At 45.4% G+C, this 12,588-nt stretch overlaps 2 protein-coding genes across 9 annotated transcripts in view; one reads left to right on the top strand and one right to left on the bottom strand.

Annotated features, from left to right (window-relative positions):
- Positions 1-12,588, bottom strand: part of ENTHD1 (ENTH domain containing 1) — a 1,583,016-nt gene that overhangs the window by 1,245,395 nt on the left and 325,033 nt on the right. The gene's annotated exons all lie outside the window — the stretch shown is intronic.
- LOC144824278 (uncharacterized) overlaps positions 1-12,588 on the top strand; it is a 247,278-nt gene that overhangs the window by 98,573 nt on the left and 136,117 nt on the right. For all 4 annotated transcript variants that reach the window (XR_013608917.1, XM_078683410.1, XM_078683413.1 and 1 more), the window contains one exon: positions 5,399-5,513. Coding sequence is in view for 3 of the 4 variants with exons in the window: in XM_078683410.1 (XP_078539536.1) it covers positions 5,477-5,513 (37 nt within the window). In the remaining variant the exon portion in view is untranslated. The remainder of the gene's footprint in view (positions 1-5,398; positions 5,514-12,588) is intronic.

Here is a 12,588-nt window from a genome sequence, read left to right as displayed (position 1 = left end):
GGGTCAAAATGTCTGTTTGCTGCATGCCCGCTGGGGCTGCAGTGACCTTTATGATGACTGGGTCGTCGTTGGCAGAGTCTTCATCAGCAGCAGTATCCGCCACTTCTTGTTGAGCCTCATCACACTCCATAACTCTGAGACTTTGGACGAGCTTCCTTTTACGCTTAACTACCTTTGTCGGATCATGGTGTGCCTCACTCTCAGACGGCTGTGGTGCTGGTTCCCAAGTTTGATCCGTATCATCAGAAGGAGGTGTGCTTGAAGAAGATGTAGACACCACCCTTGATCTCTTCCTTGCTAGGGGTGTGGAAGACAATGAAGGATCATCAGGAGGAGTGGCTTCCTCAAATGATACCTCGCCTTGATTGTCGATTTCCTGATGTGCCCCTACTTCGGGAGGAACAACTATTGTGGCCACTTGTGACCCTCCATGCACCTCTGCTTGCGCATCTCCTTGCGCTGCCTCTCCTTCCACATGTACTTGGGCTTGTACTTGCACATGTGATTGTTGTTGCGGCTGTGGTTGTTCAACACTCGTCAGATGAGCTACAACAACCTGTGTTGATTGAGGGACATTGCTGCTGCTTTCTTGCGATGAGCCAACATCACTGGTCGATGGTGATTGAAGAACTATACTGGCTGCCTCTGCAGCACTCAAGGGCTTGGACTTAAGTTGGAGTGGTGGTGGTGGTGGCACTGAGCCCAATGGAGCGGGGGTGCTGCTGCCAGCTTGGTCCCCAGCAGATCCCGCTGCTGCTGCAGGCATACTTTTTTTTTTACTCCCAAAAAAAGGGGCGGGCGGCACACCAGTGTCCTTGGTAACTTGCTTCTTCTGCTCCTTACTGGCACCTTTCTTGCTAGAGGAGCTACGGGTTACTTTTTTTGGGGCCATCTTCTTCAGAGCAGGTCAGCAGGCAGCAGTTGCACGAGTTGCAGAGGGTTCTGTGTCCAGACGTGACGTCGCGTGACGTTATGCTGCACACACACACCGCTGCAGGACTTCTTCCTGGCACTGGTGGTTCTCTTGAGTCTTCTTGTGCACCTAAAAGCAATGGAAGACAGAGGAACATCAGTTCAGTTATACACCCCAAAAAATGGACAAAACACAGCAAAATGAGCACAATCACATGCCATCCATGATGTTTACATTGAAGACACCCCACAGAAAGACTAGGGACATGCAAGTATGCAACACTCACTACCCCTGGGCATAATGGATGAAAAGTAGGCAAAATAAGTGCATGCCTCAGACACTGCCTCTCTTCAAAATGGCCCCTTACACCCCAAGCACATGTTGCCTGTACCAGCCAGCACTCAAGATGGCCACCACCACCACCCACATGGCCAGTCCACATCAACAGTACACCCCCAAAAAACAGAAAAACAGCCAGAAATCACCACAATCCAATGCCATCCATGATGTTTACATTAAAGAGAGTGAGACCAGACCACACCACAGGCACACTCAGTCCATGCACCACCACCCCTGGGCAAAAGGCCACACCAGCAGCCCCCAAAAAACGACAAAAAACAATAAAATAAGCACAATCCCAGCCCATCCATGGCCTCAATTATGTTTACATTCAAGAAGACACCCCTCAGAAACACTAGGCCCATGCAACACTCACTACCCCTGGGCATAATGGATGAAAAGTAGGCAAAATAAGTGCAGGCCTCAGACACTGCCTCTCCTCAAAATGGCCCCTTACACCCCAAGCACATGTTGCCTGTACCAGCCAGCACTCAAGATGGCCACCACCACCACCCACATGGCCAGTCCACATCAACAGTACACCCCCAAAAAACAGAAAAACAGCCAGAAATCACCACAATCCAATGCCATCCATGATGTTTACATTAAAGAGAGTGAGACCACACCACAGGCACACTCAGTCCATGCACCACCACCCCTGGGCAAAAGGCCACACCAGCAGCCCCCAAAAAACGACAAAAAACAATAAAATAAGCACAATCCCAGCCCATCCATGGCCTCAATTATGTTTACATTCAAGAAGACACCCCACAGAAAGACTAGGCCCATGCAACACTCCCCACCCCTGGGCAAAGGGCCCTAGCAGCAGGCCCAAAAAAAACGACAAAAAACAATAAACTAAGCACAAGCCCAGCCCATCCATGGCCTCAATTATGTTTAAATTCAAGAAGACACCCCACAGAAAGACTAGGCCCATGCAACACTCACCACCCCTGGGCAAAGGGCCCCACCAGCAGGCCCAAAAAAACGACAAAAAACAATCAAATCAGCACAATCCCAGCCCATCCATGGCCTCAATGGTGTTTAAATTCAAGAAGACACCCCTCAGAAACACTAGGCCCATGCAACACTCACTACCCCTGGGCATAAAGGATGAAAAGTAGGCAAAATAAGTGCAGGCCTCAGACACTGCCTCTCCTCAAAATGGCCCCTTACACCCCAAGCACATGTTGCCTGTACCAGCCAGCACTCAAGATGGCCACCACCACCACCCACATGGCCAGTCCACATCAACAGTACACCCCCAAAAAACAGAAAAACAGCCAGAAATCACCACAATCCAATGCCATCCATGATGTTTACATTAAAGAGAGTGAGACCACACCACAGGCACACTCAGTCCATGCACCACCACCCCTGGGCAAAAGGCCACACCAGCAGCCCCCAAAAAACGACAAAAAAACAATAAAATAAGCACAATCCCAGCCCATCCATGGCCTCAATTATGTTTAAATTCAAGAAGACACCCCACAGAAAGACTAGGCCCATGCAACACTCACCACCCCTGGGCAAAGGGCCCCACCAGCAGGCCCAAAAAAACGACAAAAAACAATCAAATCAGCACAATCCCAGCCCATCCATGGCCTCAATGGTGTTTAAATTCAAGAAGACACCCCTCAGAAACACTAGGCCCATGCAACACTCACTACCCCTGGGCATAAAGGATGAAAAGTAGGCAAAATAAGTGCAGGCCTCAGACACTGCCTCTCCTCAAAATGGCCCCTTACACCCCAAGCACATGTTGCCTGTACCAGCCAGCACTCAAGATGGCCACCACCACCACCCACATGGCCAGTCCACATCAACAGTACACCCCCAAAAAACAGAAAAACAGCCAGAAATCACCACAATCCAATGCCATCCATGATGTTTACATTAAAGAGAGTGAGACCACGCCACAGGCACACTCAGTCCATGCACCACCACCCCTGGGCAAAAGGCCACACCAGCAGCCCCCAAAAAACGACAAAAAACAATAAAATAAGCACAATCCCAGCCCATCCATGGCCTCAATTATGTTTAAATTCAAGAAGACACCCCACAGAAAGACTAGGCCCATGCAACACTCACCACCCCTGGGCAAAGGGCCCCACCAGCAGGCCCAAAAAAACGACAAAAATCAGCACAATCCCAGCCCATCCATGGCCTCAATGGTGTTTAAATTCAACAAAACAGTTGTATCATGCACCCCTAACCAACCCTGGTCCTACTGGATACTGTGGCTACCCACAATATAATTTATTTAATGTTCTGAAAAAGTTCCAAAATTTTACTTGCAGCAACTGTAATGCCCCAAACAAACTTACTTGTGAAAGTTGATTTCTAATCCAAAAGTGATCCAAAGACAGTCAAAAAGGCCTCAAATCCAAATATCCAGCAGCACCCACAAAAAGTAATCCTTCCAGCTCCAGATCCAAATGAAAGTGACCAGGAGATGGACAAAGCACTGGGAGGAGCCTGCTGGACAGGAACAGGAAGTTGGAGACTGTGGGGCACTTCCTTCCTCCCCCCCCCCCAAAAATGGACTCCTTGCAAAAAAAAAGGCCATGCAAATGTCAATCTGAGGAGTGATTCTGATAAAAATCATAATTTTCTGAAGGTTTATCCTGTTTGCTGGTGATTTTCTTGTGCAGAATTGCAAAAGCTCTATTTCGCGAGTGCGAGATTGTTCCTTTCCGCCGCAACTACGTGTTCGCAATTGCGAACTCTCGCGAGGTGTGCTGTGCAAGGTGGCAAGCCGCGATTACGTATTCGCGGGCGCCAAACTCCCGCGGGATCACGCTGCAAGATCCAAAATGGCGCGTCACTTGCAAAGAAAAACAACTCGGCAAACGCTAAATGACGGAAAGTGAACGCCGTGCACCACGCCGCGCGCCGCAACCAAGCAAAAAATCCGCCGCGAGCGGATTCACGGATTTTCGACAAATTCGCGAGAGTTCGCGGATTGCGAATTTGCCGAAAATCCGAAAAATCCGCGATCGGAGCGGATTTTACGCCCATGCTTAATTGTTATGGAGGGTAAAGTCCTGAACCTTGAACAGCGCGTCAGTGATATGCAGGACGCTTCTTCTAAAATACCCCAATTGGAAAAAGAAATCAAAATGCTCAAGCTCCACACAGAGGACCTTGAAAATCGTAACCGAAGAAATAACCTGCGCTTATACGGGGTTCCGGAAAATGTTGAGGGGTCAGACATGGTGTCGTTTGTTCGAAAATTCCTGCATGAACTTCTGGACCTCCAACATGCGTCCCATCCTCTTAATATCCATTGAGCTCACCGCGTGGGACGCCTCACTTCCAATGCCTCTAAACCCCGTGGTATTATTATACTGTTCCTGGAGTTTACCGAACTAATGACTGTGCTCAAATCTGCCAGACTTAAACGTCGTCTTGTATGGTCAGGGCATAACATTTTTCTTTCACAGGACCTTTCCAATGCAACTAATGCCCGACGAAAAGAGTTTCTGAATCTTCGTCCTCAAATGCGTCAGTTGAACATTCAATATGGTATTCTGCACCCTTGCTTCTGCAAGATCACTCATAATGGGTGTGTCCACTCCTTCGACGATCCCCAGAGGCTCCAGGCTTATCTACAGTCTGTCTCCTCTTCTCAAATGGACACTAATACTTGATCTTTTTTCTTTTTTTTTTCTTTTCTCATGCAAGCTTGAATTTGTTCTGGTTATTTGTTCCCTCCAGTTATGCCATGATTCTTTTTATGTGTCATCCTCCTTCTTGAGGTTTCTGGATTTCTGCCCGTTCTTGCTCTTCTGCTGCTCGGTGGGACCCGTGTCCTCTCCGGCGTTTACCACCCCCGATGTGTTGGCTACTTCTGTTCTCTCAGACCTGGCTCTTTTGCCTTGTTCTGTTTTCTTGTTTCTTTCCTATTCTTTCTTTCTTTTCTCTTTCACTCCTTCCTTTCTGTCCCTCTTTCTTCATTCCTTCTCTGACTTGGGCCCTTCTTCTCTTCCTTCTCCCTAGCTTACTTATGTTTATCTTATTTTGGCTCCATTGGTTGTTGGTATCGATCACAGTGATTTTTGTCTTATTGCTTCTGTTTACTTCTTTTTTATTGGGTAATATCTCCTGGTGTAACGTTTCTTCTTCCTTTGTCCCCCTTTGTAGATGTTCTCCTGAAGTGTATCCACCCCACATGTTTTACCCCCGCCTTTCCTTCCATCATGTGTAATTTTGTGACGTGGAATGTTCGAGGTCTTGGTCATCCTGCAAGCGTCAAAAGGTACTGTCTCATTTATCTAAAATTAATTCTCAAGTTGTTTTTCTCCAAGAGACTCATTGTACAGATGTTGAATCTTCCAAATTGAAAAGACATTGGGTGGGCCAATTAGTTTTCTCTCCTGAGGTTAACCAAAAAGGGGGTGTTGCTATTTTGTTTCATAAGGGGTTGTCGGCTCAAATTATATCATCTCAACATGAAGGGCGCTGGGTAATGGCAAAGGTTGTGATCCAAAATACAACTTTGGTTTTACTAAACATTTATGGGCCAGTTAGACCTGATCCAAACTTTTGGAACCATATTAAAATCCTTATATCTAATATTGACTGCCCAAATATTATGATAGCTGGTGACTTTAATCAATGGTTAGATCCTTTTTCGGATAGACTCTCATCCCATAAATTTCAACCTGATAAAACTCATAAGTGTTTCCAATCTGCCATTGCCTCGCGTCCTTTTTACGATGTGTGGAAAACTTGTAACCCTGACACCCTTGAATATACCTTTTTTTCAAATGTACACCATACCCGTTCCAGGATAGATTATATAATGGTTAGTAAATCCCTTCTTCCTTCCATTCAAAGGTCCGATATTGGGTCCATTTTCCTATCTGATCATGCACCTGTTCATGCGGCCATTGGTCTTACTGTGACTTCCTCCAAATTTAGTCGATGGAAATTCAATACATTTTTATTGTCTGATGTGGTTTATGTCAAAGAAGCTATGGCTTTTATTAATGAGTTCTTCCTTCTCAATGACCCTTCTGTCACCTCTATTCCAAATAACTGGGAAGCTTTTAAAGCTACCTTTAGAGCTTTTACCATTTCTTATGTCACAAAAAAAGGAAGACTAATAGACTCAAATATGACGATCAACTCAAAAATATTAAAAGTCTTGAACACTCGTACTTTTCCTCCAAATCCAAGGATGCTCTTCAGAATTTAATTATTGCCAAGTCCGAGTTGAACAAAATTGCTACAGTCGAAGCCTGTAATACCCTCCTAAAAATCAAATCCAAATATCATGGGGGCCAGAACAAAGCAGGTCAAATGTTGGCAAATTATCTCAAAATCAAATCTGAACGTAAATCCATTGGTCCAATTTTTAATGACCAAACTAATGCATTGGTCTCCTCAGATAAGGATATTGCAGAAGTCTTCCACAACTACTATCGCAATCTATATACGGATGACACTTACCCATTGGACTCTAATTTAACGTCTTTCTTTGAGGACCTCCCCCTTCCCTTCCTGATGACTTTGCCCTCCTAGAGAAAAACATCTCCCTTCAAGAAGTCCTTCAGGCCATATCTTCCCTCAAAAAATCTAAAGCACCGGGTCCTGATGGATTGCCCATTGAGTTTTATTTTGCTTTCCAGTCCATATATGCTCCCAAATTACTTCAACTCTTTAATTCATTTATTTCCTCTGCTAAAGCTTCAGGCTCTTTCTTGGATGCCCTAATTATTCTAATCCCCAAGCCTGACAAGGATCATTCCCAATGTAAGAATTTCCGCCCAATCTCCCTGATTAATTATGACTGTAAGATTTTCGCTAAAATTCTTGCTTCCCGCTTAGACACCTTGGGTCCCCCTTTTAATTAAAACTGACCAGGTTGGCTTTGTCAAAGGACGATTAGCCTCTGATAATGCCCGTATGTTTGCCAACATTATCTCCCACAGCAAATCCTTCAAATCTCCACTTGCCGCACTCTCCCTGGATGCAGAAAAAGCCTTTGATCGGATTAATTGGCAATTTATGTTTAGGTCCCTGCAATGGTTTGGATTTGGTCCCTTTTTTATTTCCTTAGTTAAACTCCTTTACTCCTCCCCCCGAGCTAGTATTTTTGTTAACAACCAGTTTTCGAGATTTTTTTCTTTGTCCAGGGGCACAAGACAGGGTTGTGCTCTTTCACCATAACTTTTTATTTTGTGTCTTGAGCCCTTTCTCGAGCGTATTTGTCATAATCCCAATGTCCATGGCTTCAAATTGGCATCTGTTGAAACAAAGATCTCTGCTTATGCAGACGACATCCTAGTGTACATGGCTGACCCGATCTCATCACTACCACACTTAATGGATGAAGTTCGCTTGTATTCGTCCATCTCAGGGTACAAACTTAATCTTTCCAAAACAGAAGTCCTTCCTCTAAATTCCATATGTTACCAATACATGTTTGACTCTAATAATAATAAATCCACATTTGTAAAGCGCACAATCACCCGCAAGGGTCTCTAGGCGCTGGGGGCCGTCGGGAAGATTAAGCAAGCTATTGCCCAGAGTCACATGGTGCTGGGCTAACCTGCCGCCGGAGCCGGGGATCGAACCGTGATCCCCAGATTCCAGCGTCAGTCGCCCTGGCCGCGGCGCCACACCTCTTTACTTGGTGCCCCTCTAAAATAAAATACCTGGGTATTTGGTTTTCCTCTTCTCTTGCTGACACACTTAAGTTTACTTTTGAATCCCTTGTCCAATAACTCCAATCCCTTCTCCAAACCTGGTCTCCCTTATTTTTGTCCTGGTGGGGTAGACTGGACACCATTAAAATGATGATTACACCACATATTCTCTACACTATTTCTATGCTCCCCGTAAAAATTCCTTTCTCACATTTTGCTCGACTGAACTCATTATGCTCCAAATTTTTATGGACTAACAAACATCCCCGTATTGCTTTGCAAACGCTTATTAGGCCTAAAAATGAAGGAGGTGTCCGCTTTCCCAACTTCAAATTATATCACTCTGCTTTTTTGATTAAACAGTCCTTCTCTTTAGTATATGATTTTTTGACTTCACCAGTACCCAGATGGGTGACGTTTGAACGCTCCTTGTTGAAAGACTTTTCGTTTCAACACACTGTTTTTATGTCCAATTGCTCCTTTGTATCACGCCACCCGATACTGAAATATTCACAATTGTTGTTGCGTGATACGTTTCTCAAAGATTTATCTCCCCTCCAATGCTTCCTATCGTCCACTTTGTGGTTTAATAAGTTTCTCAAATATAAGGGCAAGTCTTTTTATTACAAATATTGGAAAGAAAAGGGTATTATCTTTGTACATCAACTCCTTTTTAATAACACTATTTTCCCTTTCCCTGAATTGCAGAAGATTTATCAATTGCCCAATTCATGTTTACAGGAGTATACAATCATAACTAATGCTATTCAGTCTCACTTAACTTCAGGGGCGTAGCTAGAGCATGTGGCGCCCGGGGCTATCCCTCAGATTGCCGCCCCTGGAGGGGGGGACGAGGGGGGGTCGGGTGCGGGAGAAAAAGGACAGAGAGACACGTAGTATCGCCGCAAATAAGTACCTTGATCATGTAAGTTACATGCACATACATGACACAGTCCAAGGCTACACAGTTGAATATACTGGTGACCGGCAGTACAAAGGAGAACACACAGACTGCCACCCTGAAGGATTTCAGGAAGGGCCTAAAAACATGGTTATTCGATTAACGTCCCTCATCAGCAGCACCGCCCCCACCCCCCAGCGCCTAGATACCCTCACAGGTGATAAGTAACGCTATGCAAATCCTGTTTGTTTGATTGATTGACACCCAATTTCCACACATCGTTTGTGCGCTATATTAGTTTTATCTGTAAAACTGTGTCTTTACAAGTTAAGTGACCCCTTCAATGGATATTGTGTTGTCTATAAATGACAGTGCACGAACACACCATGCTTTAATGATATATGTACAACATTTTGAGTTCAGTGATGAAGCATTGATGGCAGCGACACCACTCTGAAAATTGTTCGCGCACCACTGGGTGTTCCCAATCCTGTTTCTTTCTCTTGGTTATTACCTTCTCTGACTCAAGGAAATTTTAGTCCCCCTCCCATATGAATGTGTCACAAGCCCTCTGGACATTATTAAGGCAGGTATTGTCCTGATAATGTGGTAACCTGATATTTTACTCATTTGCATTTTTAAAGAAAGGGCGCATGTTGTGTGTTTTTAGTGTCTCACCAGAGACAAGAAAATATTTGCGCCAAACGGACATTTTGAAGCAAAAGTGGGTATTTCTCAGCGCAGGCACTAGGGTAATAAAAACAGGCAGCACAGTAAACAGGCAAGCATAGGCTCTGAGGGGCAGCATGTCCTGTGTTATTAGTGGCGAGGTTGTGTTTTTCTTTTAAACACACAAACGCGTCCCATGATGCATTGCAGTGGCACAGAGAAAGAGCACCGTGCCCTGTTAGCCACCGCGCTGCATTTGCTCACACCCATTCCCAGCGTCTCGAGCTGGAATGCGGCTGCTTTTAAAACTGCGATGTACCAGCAACATTCCTGCCCTGAACCCTTTGTTCTAAGATTTGAAAGGCATCTGCCTGCCCCGACTTACATGCCTATGTTCCCTTTTGCAATAGAGTGGTAGGAAGCGTGGATAGGTAACCATACTGTACATTTATACAGCTCTCTCACAGGTCCGGGAGACACATGTTTCCAATCTTGAGCCATGTTTACAGCAATGACAGCCAGGCCTGGCTCTCACACTCTGTCACAGTGCCTACAACTAACTGTAAGGAAATTGATGTTGCTGTGCCGTGATATCTGCAGCAACACCGAGCAAGTGACTTTATCATACCATATTTCACCCATATGATACATTAAATTGTCATTTTGGGAAACTATGGCAAAGTCAAAGATAACATGGTGAGTGTCACCACAAACGTAGAAGAGTGACTAGAAACAAGCATTATGAGGGCGGGAAGTGTTTAGCTGCACAGTTACACAATTCTTTTACTGTACGGTCAGTTTGCAAGGTTACTAGATGAGTGCCCTTTGATTTCAGCTGCTTCAACATCTTACAGTTTTTCGTTGCATTTATATATATATATATATATATATATATATATATATATATATATATATATATATATATACACAAATATCACAGAAATAAAAGTCAACGCCTGTAGGCTCATAGCTGCCAAGGTGATTGTTGTGTGTGTGACATTTTCATAATTTCAGTATAATTAGGAGTGACATTTCAACAACTATGAGTGACACATTCTCAAGAGCAAAATCAAGCAATGAAGATGAGGCAAACCTATAAATATCAGAAATGACGCCCATCTGAGCAACGAGAAACTCTAATCAGATCTTACAACTGCTGCAAAGTGCCAGAAATGGAAGGGCACTAAGATGTGTTAGAGAGGCCCCAGCGTGGAGCCTGAGCCTGCCTCACTGAAGCTGAACTGAACTTTGCGCAGACAGTGGCTGCAATGCAGAGCTCAGTTGTACCTTTGCTTACAGTAGCAGGGCTGAATGATGACATCACCTAAAAGTAAATTAATAGGTAAAAGATGTGCGACAACATGACACTGCAGCATTGTTATTATTTAGAAGCTAAGGAGGGGGGTGGCTAACAGACAAACATGGCATACACAAATTAGGGAAGCTCTCCCTCTGCGCCCTTAATATTTGACCACATCTGCCCTGTAGAGACACACAAGGAACAGAAAAGACGCAACATATAACTGCGAAAGATGAAGCAAACACAAACTAGCAAGTTTTGAACCATAGTGCATCGGAGGGATTTGGAGGATCGGAAACCACAGGCCCGCCTGATAGGAGGTGGACACAAGCGGATGAGCCTGGAGCTGTGCAGATCCTGTGAGGGAAACGTGAAGAATGGGACCTGAGGGGGGGACTGGCGGCCCTTCAAGAAGAGACCACGTAGCCTGCTTCGATCGGGACCTGCTCTCAGCACCACGGAAGGTAACATATGGTAGGTAAGCTGCTGCCAAGCGGGGGACACGCAAATTAGAGCTGTGCCCTCTGCAGGAGTCGATTAAGTACTGGGGGAAGCGGGCTGGCACAGGTAACTTTCAATTGGGTGACCCTGTGGGACGTGGCCTGAACTGCATAGTGCAATAGTCCAACGGTGTGATGCAGTGAGAAGTGCTGGAGAGTGACCTCATATGCATATTGGAATAAATAGGACACACCGTGCTGGGTCCTTAACAGGCCTAACAAATCAAAATCTGCTTTGGACATGAACAGTGGAACAGAGGAATTGGGATGACAATGGCAGTGACTGGCGGCCTACACCTTGGGTTAGGCTGGGAAATTGCGACCGGCTCATCAGCCTAAATGGTGCTGCTTGACATTATCTAATCACGGGCCTCCACCTGACCCCATTTCAATAGTAGTGCACTAGCCCACATAAAATATATAAAAATAAATAAAATAAATACTGCACCACTACAGCTGCGACAACACTGGGCCAGGTCAAGTTAACATGCGAGGAGAGGACCGGAGGCAGCCGATCTCTTAAAAGTGTTATAGCATAGAACGTTTATTATGTGAATGTGCAGACTGTAGGCAGTGTAATTATGCAGAGTTCAACGGCTGTAACTCACTTTGCAGGTTGAATGATGATGCGCTCAATTTATAAGAAGAACCTAGTTTTTTTATTGTTTTTATTTTTTATTTTCAAAACCTTTATTTGGTCACCATACAATACACGGCTCTCAGCCTGCAACCCGGAGGCCGGCAGCTGTCGTAAACACAGGCCTATACACAGCTGTTTTGCCAACAACCTCTGGGGCAGGCAGCGTGTGAAGCAGATGCATGGGCGTAGTTCGTATTGTGATTATAATCATCGCAGTGCATTGTGTAACATCAGGCATCTCACCATCGACATCTTCCATTGCTATCTTCCTTAGTCGCAAATCTCTATTCTCCGTATAATAAACCATTTCCCATAGAACACATCCCGTCTGAGTGGCTCCGTGTATGCAACCCGAGTATCTCACAGTCTCACCCCTCAGAGTGTCTGTGGCCTAGTTGTGTACAACTGATCTCAGGCTACTCCGTCTGGAGGTCCGCACCTCTCAGTCGCAGCCAATCTACAAAGGGGGGCCATATGTCCGCAGGCCTGGAGTTCCCCGGCATCTGTTCCCAGTATCCCTCAAGTTGATCTTTGCAGTAGACGACCGCCTGTATCCAGGCCGCCACTGCCGGGGGTTGTTTCTTTCGCCAGGGGATGGCCACTTGCCTCTTCGCCATCAGCAGAAGCATTGCTGTGAGCTTACGTCGTTTCACCGGGATATCTCTCACAT

The sequence above is a fragment of the Lissotriton helveticus genome, chromosome 1_1, assembly GCF_964261635.1.
Source record: "Lissotriton helveticus chromosome 1_1, aLisHel1.1, whole genome shotgun sequence".
Taxonomy (NCBI): domain Eukaryota; kingdom Metazoa; phylum Chordata; class Amphibia; order Caudata; family Salamandridae; genus Lissotriton; species Lissotriton helveticus.
The sequence above is the reverse complement of the archived record's forward strand: the minus strand, read 5'-3'. Positions and strand labels throughout refer to the sequence as shown.